We start from the raw sequence: 20,882 nt of genomic DNA on the forward strand, positions 1-20,882 counted from the left end.
TATTCCTGACGTTTCGCCAGCATCTGTGGCTGGCATCTTCAGATGTTGGCGAAACGTCAGGAACAAACTCTTCCAGAACATGTCTGCATAGTCCGAAAAGCCCACAAAAAACTATGAATGCTGGCCATGAAAGCCTTTGACTTTACATTAAACTAACAACAGGGTAGCATTGGGGCAAAGTGGCCAGAGGTCCTCCTTTTCCAGGAGACATCCTCTATTCCAACCTTCTGTTGAGGAATTCCAAAATGTCCTCCATTTTGAGCATGAGTGAGAAGCAGGGACATTATCATCATCATCATTAGTAGTAGTAGTAATAGTATTAATAGTAGTAGTGGGATTCAGAGAGGCTTACAATTTTAAAATAACATGGACATTTATTTATATGAATGGTTTTAGCTCTAATTGGGTCATGGCCTCCATTTTTTTCTCTCCCACACAAACAGGCTGCATCCACGTTGGAGAAATAACCCGTTTTGGCAGCGCTTTAACTCTTTGTCTGGCTCTTTGCTATGGAATTCTGGGAATTGGAGTCCGCTATGGTGGGCCCCACAACACACTCCAGCTCCCAGAATTCCATAGCAAAGAGCCAAACAAAGAGTTAAAGCGCTGCCAAAACGGGTTATTTCTCCAACGTGGAGCAGCCACCCGAAAGAGAGCATCTCTCTCCTCTCTCCTCTTGCTAGGCCTCAGAAGGCTCGGCCTTCCCAGTCGGGGGGCGGGCCTGGGCTTAGTGCACTGGATAAGAAAGGGAGGCTTGTCCCTGTCAGGAGGAGGAGAGAGAAGAGGCGACATGGCTGCACTGAAGGTCTCTCGGGTGAGGAGGAGGAGGAGGAGGCTTAAGGGCCCAAGGGAATAATGGAGGGCCTCTTGAGGAGAGGGAAAATGGGGACTCTGTGGTTGTTGTTGTTGTGTGCTTTCAAGTCGTGTCACTGACTCATGGCGACCCTATCCTGGGGTCTCCTTGGCAGGTTTCTTCAGAGGGGGTTTGCCATGGCCATCCTCTGGAGGCTGAGAGAGTGTGACTTGCCCACTCAGAGGACCAGGGGTCCTCCTCATGGCAGAAATTGAAGGGGGAAAAGGAGGACACACGACCAAATGGTCAGTTCATGCTTCTTACTTCTGCTCCGGAGTTCCTCCTGAGCAGAAAAAGGAAAGCTACAAGCATCCATAGGGATGTCAGTGCTGGTGCTGCTGAGTTGTGCTCAAAGGGGAGGATGGTTTGGGATTCCTTTTGAGCCCAAGAAGGAAAGCTAAAAACGTTAACAGAAATGTCAATTCGTGCTAGTTCTTAGTCCTGCTCCAAACGGAGGACGTTTGGGGATTCGTTACTGAGCAGAAAAATGAAAGCTAAAAACATTCCTGTAAACGTAAAGCCATGCTTCTTAGTCATGCTCAAAATGGAGAACGTTTTTGGGATCCCTCCTAGGCAGAAAAAATGAAAGCTAAAAACGCTCCTATACATGTCAATTCATGCTTCTTAATCGTGCTCAAAATGGAGAATGTTTTGGAATTTCTCCTGGGCAGGAGGTTGAAATGATGTAGGACATGCCCTGGAAAAGGAGGACGTCACCTTGCTCACAATGGGTTTTCATGGAACTGAATCCTGGTCCCCAGAGTCAACACTGAACCCACTACGCCACACTGGCTCTAGAGATCAGAGTTCAAAACTCCATTCGGCCATGGAAACCCACTGGGTGACCTTAGGTAAGTCACACTCTCTCAGCCTCGGGAGCACACAGTGGCAACTCCCTCGTGAACACATTCTGCCAAGAAAGCCCCATGATAGGGTTGCACATAAGTAGAAACAACTTGAAGGGCCCAGAGCAGTTAATGTTAAGAAGAAGTAGGAAGGATTCACTCTCACGTGATCATAGGAAAAGGTATGACACCCCACAATTACATTAATCATCTCTGTAGTTCATGTAAACGTAACTGCAGTTCAGAAGTGTACCCTGATTTATGGATTCCACAAGGCAAGAGGCATAGCATTTTATGTTGGGTATTAAGGAAGTTTTGTTTTCCAGAAGGAGAATTGATCTCTTTGATCGTAGCACTTCGTGGAAAGGAAGAGCGAAAACGAACGCGTCTTGTGCAGTGTTTAAGATGGAGATATTAATTAGAGAGTGTGCTTCAAAGCTATGGTCTTAGACTTTGGGCCTTCCTATGTGTTGGATTTCAGTTGCCAAAAACCCCAGCCAGCATGGCCAAAGGTTAGGAATTATAGATCTTGAAGTCCCAAATATCTCAAGGGTCAAAGTCTGAAAACTATTGGGAGAGATTATACTACAGGCATGCCTCTGTTAACAAAGCCTGGGGCAAAGAAACTCCATTTTACAAGGTCTTTTTATCTCTACACAGGTTCCTTTTCCACCTCAGTCTTGCTGGAAATTTTTCTAATGGCATTGGGAGGATAGTGAAGGAGAGTTGTAGTAAATATTGAATTAAAACTTGAATTGGGAAAAAGGGGAATCCTTCTGTAGCTGATCCTTTTGTAAATACAGTATGTATACCTGTCTACAACAGGCAATAGAAAAAGCAGCTGCCTCCAGAATCTCATGCTGAGCATACATGGACATCAAAGTCCTTAGGCCTGGAGCATGGCTTTGGTGCGGCTTCCAGACTCTTAGGACGCATGCATAATTTAAACAGCTTACTTCCAAAGTGACCCGAAGCAGCTTTATTTTGGCCTGTCTGTACGGGGCCTATGGTGTTTATCACGTGGAGGTTTTTGCAGCTCAGATCCGGGGTGACTCCTGGTTCAGCTGTGCGAATTCATGTTATAAGGTGAATGTTTTATCACACCTGGTTGCTCTTCCGAATCGAGGGGGAATCGAATCCAAGGCAAGTCACATGATGCGGATTCAAGCAAAGTGGAGTGAGTGCAAATTGTATTACCACACCAGTGGGATTCAACGATTTGAATCGGCACCCTTGCGCATGCTCAGAGGCAGTCTGACCGCATCGTGACCTTGTACATTTCTGAGGTGAAAAGGGGCGCAAGTTCTTGTTCCCTGTATCGCGTAATTGCGTGATTATGTGAATGTTTGCCTCGTGAATATTTCTGTGTCTTCTTCATCCCCCTTTTTTATTTTACCTTCCATTTCAGCAATTTCAACACACACACACACATAGATAGATAGATAGATAGATAGACAGACAGACATACATATCTGTATATTCACATTCACGCACATACAAACATATAAAAATGAGTTGCCCTGAAAGTTGCCGTGAAAGTGAAAGGACCACTGAAAGGAAATGGGGGAAAATTGCAGTGCTGCATCATGGGAAATTTGCAACCCGGGGGGTTTGCAGTGGTGTACCAGAGCAGAAGCAATGTTGCATTCCACACCAGACCAGTTCAGAGCTTGAAAGCAAATTCTGTGAATTCACTTTTTTCCGAATTCATCAAAATGAGGAGTCACTTTGGATTCACTGCGGAAGCGCCACGGAAGGAGCTCCCATAGAAAGGAATTGCATCTGATAACACATTCACCTTATAACTTGAATTCGCACCGTTGGACCTGCAGTCATGTCGGGTCTGAGCTGCAAAAACCTCAGTGTGATAAACACCTTTTCCTCACTGCCCCCCTCCCCAGCATGTTAAAAATAAGCTTGGCCACCCAATGGAAATCATAAGAAAAAAGGAGGCAGGTGAAAGAAAGAAATCACTCAATACAGTTTGGAAGAACGTTTCAAGGAATCTTGAAAAGGTTCCAAATGTTTTTCTTTACTTACGCATGTCTTATATGATGTGTGTTGAAGCTTCCATCTTAATTTAAAATGTTTTCTTGCATATAAAAAGTATTGTAATTTTGAAAAACTGATGGGTTATGTGATTTTACTTGGCAATGTAAATTGGATTTGGAGCTTGTGGGAAGGTCATGTAGTCTCTCTGTACAGCAGGGCAAGCATTTTTTGTTCTCTGTACAAGTATTGTTGTCGAAGAAGTACGCAGAAAACTAGAAAATAGAAAGGAGAAAAACCACATTCGTGCACAAAGATGTCTAAAACAAAGCAATTACCATGATTTTTAAAAAAGCAGGTGAGTTTACTATAAGAAGAACAGATACATGGAAAATGCTGTATTGGAAAGATCAGAACCTGAAAATGATTGTACCTTTGGTGAAAGCAGTGAGCCAATCTGGTTTTTATTTTTCAGAGTATGACATTTTAAGTAACGGATTGGTATCAGCCCTTTAAAACAACCGTGTTTTTCCAGTTGTACAAGATATGGAAGCCATGAAATGTCAACAGCTAGCACTAGGGATTCACCTCCATAATTGTTTGCTGAACCATCTCCTTGGCATGTGCTTGTGCAAAACATACTCTCTTGGGGAGCTATCGGCTTTTTATTGTTTTTTGTTATTTTTAATTACAATAGTTGAACACAGTTTCTTTCAACAACACCTGAAATAACTTTTCAAAGGGGCAGTTATTTGTAGGCTCTTGAAGCAAAGGTAACAGAGGATCTTGTGGGACCTTAAAGACTGACAAATTTATTATAACATGAGTTATTGTAACACGAGCATTTCACATGCAAAAATATAATTTAAGGCACACAAAAAATATTATTAAAAACTTCAAGACAAATGATTTTAAAGAGTACTAAAGCTGAAGTGGAATGCATACTTAACCAAAGCTTTGTATCTTTTTAGTTAATATTACACATTTTATGTTCCAGGGACTTGTTTGCAGTCATATCTGATGAGAGGCTTGTCTACCTTTATGTCCTTATCTGCTTTTATAATAGCCACTCACCTCTTGAAATTTTTTTTCTCATTGAAATATGTCTAGGAGTTTTATTTTTGGCTAAATTCTCATGTTTGCCTTGCTTTTTCAACTGGCCTCATCACTTTGCATTATTTTTGACAAGACAGGAGCCTGAACATTCATATCTCTCTGCCTTAACTGATATTACTATTCCAGCTAAACTAGGCTGTAGATTTTCTCCCTTAATAATTTTTAAACCTGCCTGTTTTATCTATGTCTATTAAACCTCTTGTTTAGAATCTGTTATTTTTTTTCTCCTGTGTAGATTATTATAATGATCTGTTTAGTAGTCTTCCTGTCTTTTTATTTTATTTTATTAGCTGTGTATTAAACATTACTGTCCACTTAACTATTTGTGCATTATTCATGCAACATGTCCATGTTTCTTTCCCCTGCCTTCTTATGTTTTGAACACAGTTTAGAGTTCTTAACTTTATGGCCTAAATCCATTTGTTAGTGTCATCTAGAATAGATCCATTGAAATACTAGAACTTATCTAAGAGTGGACTTTATAAGCTCCCATTGATTCCGTAGGTTTACTATATATGAGGCTAGCTATTGAACTTTGGGCCTCTATGTTGCATTGTCTTGCCCTTTCTTCTATTTTTTCTTCTGTTCTACTTGGATCCCTTTGTTCATTAAACTCTAATCTTATTGAGTTTTGTTTTATTTTTCATTTTCGTTTGTCTATGCGGAATGCTCTCCCTTTTAGATTTTTGGTTTGTCTCCTCTTTTTAAATTGTCAAACTCTTTCTGGCATGTCCTGAGTGATTTGCTGTTTTACTTCCTTCCTTGTTTTCCTGTTTGTCAACTAATTATTGTATATATTTATTTTAATGTCTTTAGATAGTAAATCATTGGATAGAGACCTGCACCTTTTAAATTAGCTCTTCATTAGGAAAATTTGCCCTGAATATACTATACTTTTGTAACACAACGGTCATGAGAAAACATGTATCGTTTTGAACTGACCTTTCCAACTATTCTTGGCCTAAAGGCATTTAATCTTGTGTTTAAATAAATTAGTGTGTGTGTGTTGGCACTTGTAATACATTTAGAGACCATGTTGGAAGTTTCAACCAGAGGTATTCAGTTCTCTTTAAAAACAATTTTCCAGGTGATACGAAACATTGCTACATGTGGCTGGAGATCACAGTCCAGTCAAGCTACTGCAACATTACCAAAAGGCAAATTTACAACTGGATTTAATTTTGGTAAGTACTGAAAAACCACTGCAAAAATAATCTCTATTTTGTACTAGGGAGGACTTTCTAGGACTATGATACAGCTATTTCATCTTTCGGTAGGTGGATTTTTTGTGGTTAGCAAAAAGGGTGGGGAAACCTAGGCGAGTTAAAATAGAAGATATTGTCTAGAACATCTGTAAAAGTAAATGTATGAAACAGAGTCAAGATTCATCTGGAAGCACCATAATTCGTAAGCCTGAGGTTATCCTCATAATTGTAAATTTTTAATGTGAAGTCAAAGGCTTTCATGGCCGGAATCCATAGTTTTTTGTGGGGTTTTCAGGCGATGTTGCCATGTTTTAGAAGAGTTTATTCCTGACGTTTCATCTGCATCTGAAGATGCCAGTCACAGATGCAGGTGAATGTCAGGAATAAACTGACATCAAAGAAATCAAAGAAATGATTTTATATGAGGCAACAATCCCTTTCTCAAATAAATAGAGGCCCCTATTTTTATTCACTTCTCCAGTCACTGTTCCATATAATGATCTTTTTCCTTAGTTATGTTTTCTTTTCAGCTGATTGTGTCTCATACCCAGAGTTTAGAGAAAGTTCTTTTCCTATGACCTTGATTCAAGCACCACTTTCTGTAGATTACCTTTTTCTTCATATTTTCCTGGCCACTTAAAGATGCCCATGTACTATGAGCCTGTTGCTAGACTATAAACTGATAGAGTTTGGATCCTGCCTTGAATAATTCTGGATATTTGAAGGTCACAATGTTTTAGGCATATTTTGAAGATTTAAAACTAAAATTCCATGTTTTTCAGATCTTACTGAAGAGCAAAAAGAATTTCAAGCTACAGCTCGTAAATTCGCTAGGGAGGAAATCTTGCCTGTTGCTGCCGAGTATGACAGAACTGGAGAGGTATATTTGCTGTATAGTGGGAAACATCTTAACATTTCACTGAGCAAATTCTTCTAAATACAGACTCTGTACATACAATACTTTTCTATCTCTATACTTTTCCCCTCTAGTATCCTGTTCCCCTCATAAAAAGGGCATGGGAGCTTGGTTTAATGAATACTCACATACCTGAAAGCTGTGGTGAGTGAACTACTTCTTAAGTTATGAACCAGAGGGACCCAAGGAATACTTTTATGGGAATCAAAGATAGATTGATATTATATCCATAATGTTTTCTGAGTTTGAAGAAGGAAGCGTAATATCCAAGAAGTTTAATGCAAAATGATTCTCGTGCACTGATGCCAGGTTAAAAATAGCAATGTTCTCAGACAGTTAAGACTAATTCATGTGTATATGTATTTCATTTCTTTGTGACACTCATTTAGGGCCAAAACACAGTGCAGAAATAATCCAGTTTGAAACCACTTTAACTGCAGTGGCTCAATGCTAGGGAATTGTGGGAACTATAGTTTTATGAGACATTTAGCCCTGTCTGTCAGAGAGCTCTGGTGCCACAACAAATCTAGAATTCCCTAGCACTGACCCAGGGCAGTTAAAGTGGTCTCAAACTGGATTTTTCGGCAATGTGTTTTGGCCCTTAGCGACCAGTAAGCAAATGTGTGAATAGACTTCATTGAATGGCATGTTGTTAGTACAGTACTAGACTATTATTTGTTGCTTAAAGACTTGTATCTTGAAAGGAGACAGATGTAGTTCTATCAGTATTTGTAGTACCAAGTCAGTGTTAGCCCATTCAGACATGCAGATCATATGATGAAGATCAGCCCTACCTTATTTGAGCTACTAAGGTTACTCTGAATAGGCATGTACCATATGGTGGTGTGTGTATGTGTGCACGCATACACATATACACACACTGTTGTTTATATGAAGTATGAAGAATAAATTGAACCTGGAAATACATTGATCTTGTTATAGTAGGATTTGGAAGTAATTAAATGTGCATCACAGTGTAGATTTTTTATGGGGTGATGTGTTCAATAATGTTTTCCTTAGGTGGCCTTGGCCTTGGCACTTTTGATGCCTGCCTTATTACTGAAGAATTGGCTTATGGATGTACAGGGGTTCAAACTGCTATTGAAGCAAATTCCCTGGGTGTAAGTATTCCCTCTCTTTGTAATATTTAGTTTAAGCAATCACTTTTTGTGTATTAAAGTCAAAAACTTTTCTTATAGCAAATGCCAGTCATCATTGCAGGGAATGAGCAGCAACAGAAGAAATATCTGGGAAGAATGACGGAGGCACCTTTAATGTGTGTAAGTATTTTTCATTGTGTAGAGAATTTGATTTTTTTTCCCCTTTGGGAAAACCTGTGCACACTTGTATTAAAGCATGTTTAACTTTTCAGAGATCATTGAAATGTATTTGTGTGTATTCAAATGGATTAGAGTCCAGGTTGATATGTTGAACAATAAAGTATTATGCAGTCATCATATATTGCCAAAGTATATGTGCAGTATTTTGCAGCACTAATACACTGAAATGGCAAGTAAATTCTGAGTGTTTAGTAGAGAAGTACTAGTGAAACAAATAGAAGAGCAATAATAAAAAAGGTCAAACAAAATTGACAACAGTTATGTTGAATGCATTTTAGAGAAGTGTGTATATATGTGCCATCAAGTCTCCTGTTGACTTGTGGCAACCCCATGAATTTCACAGGGTTTTCTTAGACAAGGAATTCTCAGAGGTGATTTGCCAGTTTCTTCCTATGAAATATAGCTTACAACTCCTGATATCCATTGGTGGTCTCCCATCCAAGTAGTAAACAGAGCTGACCCTACATCATCATCATCATGGACTGAGGCTGGGAACAACAACAGTTAACAAACAACATTAGTTAAACACACATCAATGTAAAAGGACAAATAAGATGTACACATATTAAAACAATCCACTATTAAAAATCATGAATTAAAATTCACAATTTAAAAATCATCTGGATAAGCCTGCTGGAAGAGACTGGTCATTAATGTTCTTTTAAATTCAGTTGTCAAATCTCTTCCAGCTGGTCACTGAGCAGTCTAGGGGCAGCTGAAGAAAACGTCCTCTGGCTGACAGTCACCAACCTAGTCCTGGCTGATGAGTAAACAACTGCCAGAGGACTTGAGTGTATGAGGTGGATTATATGGGAGGAGGTAATCCTGTGGGTAACCTGGACCCAAACCATGTAGGGCTTTAAAGATAATAAAGGTTCATCTTAATGAAGAAGCATTTGGCACCACTCCTAGGAACGAGGCTATGAGCTGGCTTTCTTCATTGAAGCGTACAGTGTGATTCATGGGCCCAGGAGTGTGATGACAGAGACATAATTTAGTTATTCAAAGCCTCTTTTGCTCCTGATTGCTTTGTATCATTCAAAGGATGATATCTTTCCCACAGGCCATTTTAAAAAAATCTACCTCTAGCAATAATTTTGTTATTATTGGTGAAAATTTGTAAAAAGTGGTTTATAAGGAAATAGTGACACATCTGCACCATGCCATCAGGAGTTGCTGGATTCATATTAATATATTTGTTTATTTTCTCAATTTTATTACATTTCATTGCACTTTTCCATGAAAATAGTGCTCAAGAGAGCCAAAACCATATTTGAAAAGTTTAAAAAACCAAACCCACTAATCATCACAGTAAGCAGTGATCAGAACAGATCAAGAGATGCATCTTTATACGCTCTCTAAAACAGAGAGCATGGAAACTGATCAGAATATCTTCAGTCTATCTACATGCCTGTCAAATATCAAATAAATAATTAAGATATGGATGACTATTGCCAAGCCAGATTGCCTCAGGAAAAGACTATAGTGAGCCCGTGTTTTATGTGGGCGTGGCATACGTGGCTTTCACCATGCGCTGAAAGCCGCATCAGAAAAGATCCTCATTCACCCTGGAAGAAGTAATGGGGTGCTGTTGCACCATGGAGCACTGCGGGCACAAGCCCCATTTCTTCTAATGGGGCTCCAGCACACACGAATTTTCCCTTACGCGGAGGGATCCAGAACGTATCCCTGCGTAAAGGGAGGGCCCACTGTAGTAGGATGCCACAAGTTATAACTATGATAATATGTAGCTGCAGATATATTACACTTAACTTTGTCTCTTCACATGTTTAATTGCTTTCCTTTACCAGGCATACTGTGTAACAGAACCTGGAGCAGGCTCAGATGTTGCAGGTCTAAAAACCAGAGCAGAAAAGAAAGGAGATGAATATATAATTAATGGGCAAAAAATGTGGATCACCAATGGTGGCAAAGCCAACTGGTATAGTAATATTTATATATAAAAATTTATTTTCATTTTGAAATGTTGATGTGTCAGTTACACAGATACAAACCACTTCCCAACATTGTAGCCATTCTTGAACTATGTTCAGAATGGCCAAGAAACACAATGTTTGGAATTAGAATTGGGATAGAAACATTTGGTATTGCCTTCAGTGCAATACCAAATGGGGCAATAGTCAATATTCAAATTCTGGTACAGCTCTCGTATTCCTGGCCACAATACAAGAGTCAACTTGGGAAGGAAGGATTGTAAGGTGGACATGAGGAGGCTCCATGGATCCAGGGGCCAATTTCCACCTGCCAGGAATTCATCTTAAGGTTTTGTAAAAAAAACTTTTTTGGTGAAATCAGGGGGGGGGGGGCTATGATTTGTTTTAAAGGACAATTACTTTTCCTGGAGTCTTTTAGATATTGCTGTTCTCCTTAACTGGGTGTTATGTTTGCATATGTTTCACATTATACAGTGTGGAGCAGTCAGGAGGTTTGGTTGCCACACAGATATGCATCCCACATTGCTTGCCCCAGGTATAGAGGTGAGGCCATCTCTTCACCTCAAACCATGTCACTTGTTATTTCTAGTTGCATGTACATGTATAGCACTGAAGGATTAGAGTCTGATCCCTACTATGTTAAGAGTCATTGAACTCAGTGGGATTGTGCTGTGAGGCTGTATTGCCCCTTTAAAATCATAGAGTTGGAGAGACCACAAGATCCATCGAATCAAATTCTCTGCCATGCCATACCCAATTTCCTGCCCTGCCATATACAGTACAGTCAAAGCACTGCTGACAGATGGACATCCAGCCTCTGTTTAAAAGAAGACTCCAGCACTCTCCGAGTCAGCATTTTCCACTGTTGAACAGCTCTTGCTATCAGAAAGGTCTTTCTAATGTTGAGGTGGAATCTCTTTTCATGTAGTTTGAATCCACTGCTCCCTGTTCTCATCTCTGGAGCAGCTGAAAACAAGCTTGCTCCATCCTCAGCATGACATTCATCCATTCAAATATTTAAAACATAGCATTCCTTAACCTTCTTTTCTTCAGGCTAAATGTACCCAGCTCCCAAAGCTGCTTCTCATATGGCATGGTTTCCATATCATTATTTGTGATGCTCAAGGAATATTTAGTTTGTTATGTAAGCTGATGTAAGCATCTGTTACAGTGAAAATCAAAGAAAATTGCTGAGGCATCTCTGTATGTTTTACTAGGTATTTTTTGCTGGCTCGCTCTGATCCTGATCCAAAAGCTCCTGCAAGTAAAGCTTTTACTGGATTTATTGTGGAAGCAGATAGTCCTGGCGTACAAATTGGAAGAAAGGTAGAGCAGAAATATTTCAGCCTTCACTGTGATTATCAGGACTTGAATCTTATTAGTAAAGGAGTGAAAAAAACACCAACTTTGAGCTTCAAAAACTGACCTGAAAGAATAGTGTGCTTAATCACGGATACTGATCCACACAACAATGTTCTGCTAATGCTGAAGCAATGTGGCAGGGAGACCATCTTCAAGATACCTCTTTCCCCTCTTCCCTGAAGAAAAGTAGTTCAGGAAAGCTGGGAAACCCCCTGAGGCAGCATGAGAAAAGTGATGCTTCCTTGCTCCCTTTCTTAGTAGGGAGGTTTTGAAAGATCTCAGGCTTATTTCCCAGTAAGTGGTCTTTGAATTTCAGCCCCATCCTAGCAATCCACCTTTATTTTGAGTACAGTGCGTCCTTGTAAAACAAAACAAAAAACGTGTATGTTTGAGGGTGCATACCAGAAGAAGCAGCGCTGCTTTTGCAGGCGCCACTGTATTTCAGTTCCATGAAATGAAAAAGTCTTGATTTTGATATCCTTATGCTGGTGAAATTCACCTAATGTTCATTGAATCTCTCTAATCTGTCAAATCGAAATTGGACATTTTGACTACAGAATTATTCAAGCACAGTTTATCTGTAAGAAAATAATAGCTAGGGGAAGAAAAAAGTTGCATGGAGCAGGTGGAACAGAATATAGTCTTACTAGTCTAGTGTGAGTGGATGCATCCCTTTTTTCCTGGATGATAGCATATCTCCGGTCTTCTATATAATTTTGAAGAATAAAACTCTGATCCTGTGTGAAAACATTGGAAACAACTGGATTCTTTTTAAAAAAAATATTTCTTCTATACATATTGTTCTGTTTCGCCTGCTTCAGTGGGAAGTTGTTAGAACAGCAAGAATTGGATTTACAGTGCACCCACGTTTTACGCAGGTGCAGCATACACGGCTTTCAGCATATGCTGAAAGCTGCGCTGGAAAAGCTCCTTGCGTGCCCCGGAAGAAGTAATGGGACGCGAGCCCCATTACTTCTAATGGGGCTCCAGCATGTGCGGATTTTCTCTTACATGGAGGGATCTGGAAAGGATCCCCGCATAAGAGGAAGGCCCACTGTATTTTTGAGAAAGGCGTTTAATGTGTTGCAGTAGATTGCCAACAATGCAAGAGGACATTATGAAATCCCTGAAAGCCTTCATACATTTTATACTTTTCATAATTTTTATGTGTGCCACTTATACCAGTGGCATCTACAGTATCTTGTTGTTGCTTTCTTGGTGAAAAATGAAACCTGTGTTAGTTTACATCAAACAAATATTGTGTTACTGAGTAATTACATCTTTCATAAATACCCTTTTCAGGAACTTAATATGGGTCAGCGCTGCTCAGATACAAGAGGGATTGTTTTTGAAGATGTCAGAGTGCCCAAAGAGAATGTTCTCCTTGGTGAAGGGGCTGGCTTTAAAATAGCCATGGGAGCATTTGATAAAACAAGGCCTCCAGTAAGTATTGGACAGGGAAAATTGAGAATTTATAGAGTTCAAGAATTATAGAGTTCAAGTTTTATGATGTTCATAATTAAAATTACAGGTAGCAGCTGGTGCTGTAGGACTGGCACAGCGAGCCTTAGATGAAGCTACAAGGTACGCTCTAGAAAGAAAAACCTTTGGAAGGGTACTCGCAGAGGTATGTGAATTTCCAGTCATTTTATATTAATTTCCAGTTAATTTCTGTTTGGGAGATTTTTTTTTTCAAGAGCCTAAAAGTGTTCACTTATCAAACTAGAAGTCACAATGTGGGTAACAATTAAATAGTGATATCTTGTAGGATTACTGGATGTGGCATTTAAAAATTTCAAACATCACATGGCAAAGGTGCTGCTAATTCTTTCACTCTGGGGTAGTATGTTCTAGTCACTACCAAGAACTAAACAGGTGTGGGTATGTGCGCTCTTTCGAAAGCCCCTCAGAAAGGAAGACCGGAGGTTGGAGATAATGAGATATGTAGTCCAATACTCTTTGCTCTTGACCTAAAACAATGGCCATCAGTATAACTGTGTCTTAACTCTGTTTCTTTAATCATATTGCTTGATTGTAAGCCATTTTGAAGTTTTCTTGTCTGTCTCAAATGCATGAAATGACTCTGTTTTTGTGTTATAAACACTAAGCATTAAACCCAAATCATTTTATGATAACTGCTACAATTGCAGAATTAATATAGCTGGGTATATTTGTTGTTATTGTGTGCCTTCAAGTTGTTTCTGACTTATGATGACCCTATGGCAGGGGTAGGCAACCTGCGGCCCGCGGGCCGGATGCAGCCCAGCGAGGCCTTGGGACCGGCCCCAGCCTGGTCCTGCCGCCGATTGCCGCCAGGGCCTTTGGGGGGCAATTGTCTATAGAAGCCTCAGAAACATGCATTTATATTAACATTTTTTTAAAAAATCAGCAAAATTTTTCACATGTCCTCCATTTTTTTAAAAAAAGTGTCTTCCATTTGAAAATTTTGTCCTACATTTGTCCTGGTTTATTTATATATTTAATTTTTTAAAAAAATTATTTAATTATTTATTTTTTGGCTCCGGCCCCCCAGTTGTCTGAGGGACAGCAACCCGGCCCCCGGCTCAAAAAGATTGCCTACCCCTGCCCTATGGCAAACCTAGCATGGTTCTGGGTTTTGTTTTGTTTTTTGGCAAGTTTCTTCAGAGGGAGGTTGCCATTGCCATCTTCTGAGAATGAGAGATTATGACGTGCCCAAGGGTCACCCAGTAAGTTTCCATGGCTGAGTGGGGATTTGAACCCTGGCCTCCAGAGTCATATTCCAGTGCATAAACCAATACACTATGCTGCTTCCTCAGCTGGTTATATAGGCGGGTTACAAACCGCCATAAAGTACGCGCTCCGCGCGTACTAGGGTTAGGAAGGGCCGTATTAGGGTTAGGAAGGTTCTTACCTTCCTGACGGCCCTTCCTCCCAGTACGCGCGGAGCGCGTACTTTTTTGCGGTGCCCATCCACATGGGCGCCGCCATGCTGACGTACTGGACGCTGTGCGTCCAGACGTGTCGCGGCGGAAGTGACGTCGCGAGGGCGCACTCCACCCCTCGCGGCGCCACTTCCGCGTTCAAAAAAGGAGCGGCATTTCACTGCTCCTTTTTTGCTGCGCAGGGAAGCCTCGCGGTCTGACAGCTGGGGCTTCCCTGCGCAGCGAATGGCGGCGGCGGGAAAACGGCCCCTTGAGGGCCGTTTGTAACCCGCCAATGTCAGTTAGAAAACAGTGAGATACAAAATAGTACTATAAAAATCCTAAGCTTTTTAAAAGAATAACAATATAATTGTTAATTTTGTGATGATATAGGCATAAGGCTTGGACTGTCATTCAAGGTTCTTGATCATGTTCCCTGTCTTATTGCTTTTCTTTTTCTTGAAGAGTTCTGATCTGGCCATGGTGATAACATATCTTAATTAATTACATCCCATTTGGATTCCTGTTAATGTACTCTACTTGGTGCTGCCTTTGAAAAAGGTTTGAAAACTTCAGCTGGTGCAGAGTTGCAGCCAGGTTGTTAAATGAGGCTGCCTATAGGGAGCAGGTGACTCATTTGTTACAACAGCTTCACTGGCCACCAGTCTTTTCCCAAGCTCAGTACAAAGTGTTGGTTATGACCTATAAAGCTGTATATACCAGTAGCTGGAATTGAGGCTATCTGATTGAGCATATCTTAGTATTGAGATCTTCAGGGAAGGCTTTTCTCTCAGTCCCATCCCTCCTCACAACCTCTTCTAGTGAGAATGCAGAAGAACCCCTTCTTAGTTGTTGACTCCAGGCTCTGTAACTCCCTTTCATGGGAGTTTAGACTGGCATCCACCTTGCTGTCCTTATGCAGGCAAATGAGAAATCCCCTATTCTTACAAACTCTGGGGCTTTTAATAATGGATTGTTTGGCTGATTTTTAATTTTAGGTTTTTTAAATGCATATGCTTTAAATTGTTTTAATTCTATAGATGGTTAACTACATTTCAGCAACTGTATGTTTTTTACCTATTCTTACCTATAACTTTTGTAATGTTTGTAAACTGCCACGTGTTCCAGTTTGGAGAAAAAAGTGGCATATAAGTGAGTAAAGCAAATTATCATTAATATTAAACTACCTTGCTCAGGCATTCTACAGAATTCCTATTTTTCAAAAAACAAACAAACTATGCAACTGAACATATTAAAGTATACGCTATCCTTTTGAGTTATATGACATGCATGTGTATTACTTTTTCAACATTTATTGATTTTTTTAATAATAGCATCAAGCAGTATCTTTCATGTTGGCTGAAATGGCAATGAAGGTTGAGCTTGCTCGCCTGGCTTACCAGAGGGCTGCATGGGAAATAGACGGTGGCCGCAGAAATACCTACTTTGCATCTATAGCAAAGGCATATGCTGGAGACATTGCAAATCAAGTAGCTTCTGATGCTGTCCAGATCTTTGGAGGAAATGGATTCAACAGTGAATACCCAGTAGAAAAGTTAATGAGAGATGCCAAAATATACCAGGTAAATCTCCTGTATAGTGTAAATATAATATAATAATAATAATGTTTATTTAAATTTCCTGCCTCTCTCGAGGACTGAGGTGGGATTACATCAATACAGTAATACAATAATACAAATACAGTTGATAAAACACTAATACTGAATTTATCACATTCCCAGAATTTCATAGCCCTGAGCCATGGCAATTAAAGTGGTGTCAGACTGAATTATTTCTGCAGTATGGAACAATATTTATTTATTTATATGGATTGTTGCTATCATGAAGGATTCCAAATATACAACATTTTGTGTGAAATTCAGTAGTTCAAAAGAGAAACATTTACTTTATTAAAAAAAAAAAGATGGTGCATAAAGCAATGCCAGCAATTAATTGTCTTATGAGGAATTGTCATAGGCTGCATCTGCACTGAAGAAATAATTCAAGCTGACATCACTTTAAGTGCCATGGCTCCATGCTGTGGAATTCTGCGAACTGTACTTTGTTGTGACACCAGAACACCAGAACTCTCTGAAAGAGAAGGTTAAATGTCTTACAAAACTACAATTCATAGAATTCCATAGCACCGAGCCATGGCAATTAAAGTGGTGTCAGCCTGAATTATTTCTGCAATACGGATGAAGCCACAGAAGAAAATAGCACGTTTAAAGGCTGCTCTTGCTGTTGCCAGTTTAGTTTTTGATGTGCCACGGGCTGCTGTTAAGTGTAAAAAAAAAATCACTGTGAATGTCCAAGTTTTTAGGCTTGTAAAAAGAAGCTTCCTGGACTCTATCTGTTAAGTTCAGCCTTGTAGTAATTAGTGAACATTTTTTTATCCCCATTACACACAGTATTCAGCATTGCATAGCTTGCACTTTGAATCGATAATAGTTGTTATCACTTCCAGTATTCATTCTGTTTTCACTGAAATTCTATATAGTTGCAAAGTGGCTCAAGAGTACATATTACTTACTAGACATTTTCTCTTTCAGATATATGAAGGAACAGCACAGATTCAAAGGCTGATAATAGGTCGTGAACATATTGGCAGGTTTAAGGGTTGAGAGAACATTGAAACTATACAGAGAAGATTTGAATTCCTAGCATGCATTAATCCAACTGTGCAAACACCTGTATCCACTCTGGAATGTTGTAAGATACAATTACCTAGAACATTTTTTTCAGCTACATATTTCTTCATTTTTAATACAGTATATGAAAAGGATAGTCACTTAACTATTGGAATTGTTTGCCTGGAGATTTCCTGAATCATTACATGCCAGTACTGCATGTCTTTACTGGAGCTTTCAACTTTCACCTAGCTTTAAATTGACTCAAACGCTTATCCTTGGTTTCTCATCTTCTCTGCAGCATCCTTCAAGTGCCTGGAATCTGAGAATTTAACTGTGTCACTGACATGAATAGGATTTGATATCACTAGTAGCAGTTTGGATACAACTACTGTAATGTAATTTTGGGGAAGAACCATTACGAGTCTGTGGAGTAAAAAGGTTATTAATTGATAATTATATCATACAGTTTACACCAACTTTGTGAGCATATCTGCCTTTAATAACTATTAAATGTTATACATTATGAAACACATTGCTTACAATGACATCAAATGAGTTGTCCAAGGGCCTTCTGCACAAGACTTCTTCAGTAATCATCATAGCAATTCAGAATAGCTTGTGTGTATTTTTTTAGCTCAACAGTACACAAAAAGAATGTCACATCTATTTGAATGGTGGACATTACCCCTTAACTTTGGAAACAATGCCTTTCTTAATCCATGCCAGTGCTTTTAAAGCAGTGCCTCAGAAAAAGCTATCCACTTTTGTAGATAATAATTTCCCTGAAATAATTTTGTTACTTTCTAAATGATTAATGTTAGCAGTTTTGTAACCAACCTTGTGTGTTGTAAAATAAGAATTGTGAAGCCTGTTTTGAACATTATTTGAATATTTATGATTACAGTGCCTTTGCATTTAGTTGTGGGAATGTTACTATACTGGTATGTTGTAACAATCAAATGTTAAAATGGCCATACAATGCAATATTTTTGCCACTGTCGTTTATAGAACTGGCATTATTTTTATTAGGTGTAGTATTACTGCAAGGCTTTCCACAATCAGAACTTTATATGAGTTTTCACTTTCTTTGTAACCTGGACTATGAATTTATTTTGACATTTAAACAAAGTGGTTTATTAAATCTGTCCGAAGATGTGGCTGAGTATAATGGTGTGAATTCTTTCTTTTTGCTTCAGCTACAATTCAGTTAAATTAGTCCCTATTGGGCACTTGACAGTGTTATTCCTTCTAGCTTATGGAGGCCTTATGTCTAAACCAAGCATGGGAATTGTGTCTTGCTTCAGATGCTGAAATGCAACTCTCTCCCCATTGACTGCACCCCAAGAGAATTGCTGGAAGCTGCAATACAACAATATATGGAAGGCAATGCAATTCCCACTCCTGGTTTAAATTGAAATTGTAGATAGTAAAGATGGTTTTTTTTTAATGGTGCTTGTAAAACCTAGATTAAATGTAGCTGTACAGTTGAAGCATGTTGAAATGGAATGCTTTATATTTCATGGCCAGCATCCATAGTTTTTTGTGGGTTTTTCGGGCTATGTGGCCATCTTCAGAGAAGAAGATGCCAGCCACAGATGCTGGCGAAACGTCAGGAAACAACTCTTCTAGAACATGGCCACATAACCTGAAAAACACACAAAAAACTAAGGACAAGGCTGCTTTTTAAGTTCACTCCACCAGCCCTTAATCCGTACAGTGATTTCTCACCCTCTGACTTTACAACTAGTGCTTTGCTGTGAGATGGTAAGGAAAGAGTTTGAAAAGGAGGGAATATGGATAGGTAAGAAGGGACAAAGATATGACAAACATCCTGCGTGTATCTTGGGAGAGATCAGTACACAGTTCAGAGCAAGGTGCCCTTGCCCATCTTTTCTCAGTTACAGACAACAGGAGGACAATTGTAGGACAAACTGCTATAGGACAGTTGACCATGCACGTGGTGAGAGGAAGGGAGAAAAAAGTTTGTTTTGTGGAGTTTGTGGGGTAAGAAAATAAGGGACTACAGTGGGCCCTTGGGTCTCCGCTGGGGTTTGGATACCAAAATCAGTGCATGCTCAAGTCCCATTATATACTGTGGGGTAGTAAAATTGTGTCCCTTCTATAAAATGGCAAAATAAAGGTTTGCTTTTTGGAATTTATGAATTTTAAGAATATTTTCAAGCCGTGGATTGTTGAATCCATGGGTAAAAAAAATCCTTAAATACAGAGGGCAGGGTGTATATACCTAACTTAAGGAGGGGGAAATATAGTCTTATTACATTGACTAGGACTGTCGAACAGCCATTACTATAGAAATATGAGGTTTATTATATGCCATCTGCCTTGAGCAGAGTGAAATGGGATACAGAGTCCTTGCATAAAAAGGAGGAGGAAGAAGAAATGCAGCTCCACTTATCAGACCAAAGATTAATTCAAAAGAGGACAATCAGGCAAGAAACATAATTTTAGTGAAGGAACGAGGCGCATGGTGGAATGATGCTACAAAGTCCTTAATCCACACACACCTTAATTTACAGTGATTATGCACACAGACTCTTGCTCCATTTAGGATTTTAGTGCGATATATGAGAGCCAGCGTGGCTTGAGCATTAGAGGACAACTCTGGAGACCTGGGTTCAAATCCCTGTTCTGCCATGAAAACCCACTGGGTGGCAAGTCACATTCTCTCAACCTCTGAGGAAGGCTGCACCCACACTGGAGAAATAACCTGGTTTGGCACCGCTTTAACTCTTTTCTGGCTCAAGGCGATGGAATTCTGAGGCCCACAACAAACTCCAACTCCCAGAATTCCATAGCTTTACAGCTAGGACAGTTAAAGCGGTGTTAAACCAGGTTATTTCGCTAGTCTGGATGCAGCCTTTGAGGCTGAGAGACTGTGACTCGATCAAGCTCACCTAGTGAGCTTTCATAGCTGAGCAGGAATTTGACCCCTGGTCCCCAGAGTCATGCTCTAATGCTCAAACCATTGTGCCACGCTGGCCCTCCTTAGGGTCGCCATAACTGGGAATTAGTTACAGGCACCGCCAGGACAGCTATGGCACTGGCGGGGGTCCTCAAGTGCCTGAGGCGGGAAACGCCTCCCCTGCCCTCCGCCACGTGACGCGAGGGAGGCGCGCAGGCGCAGTGGGCACTGGGCTGGGTGCAGCGGATGTGCCAACATGGTAAGTGGCAACTTGCTCCAAGGCGAGTTTACCGCCCCCCCTTCCTTCCTTTCTCCTTCGCCGCGCTGCTCGCCCCGCCCCCTTTACCTCCCCCACTCTCTCTCTGAGCCCCCCCTCCAAGTTGTTATAGACATAGTTGGGTTATTCCTGTGGAGGCTCTTTCCAGGCCGAAGGGGGATTTGATCTGAAACCCTGCGGAGGGGCGCGGGGCCCAGTGAGGAAAAAACCGCCCAGTGATTGGCCAAAACCGAGCTGCCGCTCGCGCAACGATAACCGCAGGCCTCACATCGCGGGTCACGTGAGCGTCCCGGGAGAAGAGCACGAGAGCTGGAAGGAGAAACTAGGAGAGAAACGTTCCGAGGCTAGGAGGTTCTCCAAAGGACGCCGCCGCTCGCTCCAAGGGGGAGGAGGACGGTGGCTGTTTTGGACACGGCGCGGTGGCGCCCAACACTCAGGCCCCCTCGCGGGTGTTTCTCCAGAGCCTCGGATTGGCCTGGGTCACCACCATCCGAGGCGTCGCTTGAAGACGACTGTGAAATGCTAGTTGTTTTTTTCCCAAAGGACGGCGTACGAGGAACGAAGG

The 20,882-nt window shown here is 40.5% G+C and overlaps 1 protein-coding gene across 2 annotated transcripts; it reads left to right on the forward strand.

The window, feature by feature from the left end:
* Positions 1–746: 746 nt before the first annotated feature.
* On the forward strand, positions 747–18,282 carry ACADM (acyl-CoA dehydrogenase medium chain). Of its 2 annotated transcripts, none has more exons than XM_042464171.1 (12): positions 747–814; positions 5,891–5,987; positions 6,791–6,888; positions 6,999–7,068; positions 7,945–8,045; positions 8,124–8,204; positions 10,076–10,206; positions 11,437–11,545; positions 12,884–13,024; positions 13,113–13,208; positions 15,819–16,067; positions 17,037–18,282. In XM_042464171.1, exons 1-12 carry the CDS (start codon positions 791–793, stop codon positions 17,106–17,108), a joined length of 1,269 nt encoding a protein of 422 aa, XP_042320105.1. In that variant the 5' UTR covers positions 747–790; the 3' UTR covers positions 17,109–18,282. The 2 variants fall into 2 exon arrangements, with proteins under 2 accessions (XP_042320105.1, XP_042320106.1); XM_042464172.1 differs by having other exon boundaries at positions 756–805.
* The last annotated feature ends 2,600 nt before the right edge of the window (positions 18,283–20,882 follow it).

The sequence above is a fragment of the Sceloporus undulatus genome, chromosome 4 (genome assembly GCF_019175285.1).
Source record: "Sceloporus undulatus isolate JIND9_A2432 ecotype Alabama chromosome 4, SceUnd_v1.1, whole genome shotgun sequence".
In the NCBI taxonomy this organism is placed as follows: Eukaryota; Metazoa; Chordata; class Lepidosauria; order Squamata; family Phrynosomatidae; genus Sceloporus; species Sceloporus undulatus.

Excerpts from the sequence above, each read along its gene's own strand:
- ACADM (XM_042464171.1), top strand. The coding sequence starts at position 791 with ATGGCTGCACTGAAGGTCTCTCGG. Across the intron at positions 5,988-6,790 it reads TACAACTGGATTTAATTTTG|ATCTTACTGAAGAGCAAAAA; the intron begins GTAAGTACTGAA and ends CATGTTTTTCAG. Across the intron at positions 10,207-11,436 it reads AATGGTGGCAAAGCCAACTG|GTATTTTTTGCTGGCTCGCT; the intron begins GTATAGTAATAT and ends ATGTTTTACTAG.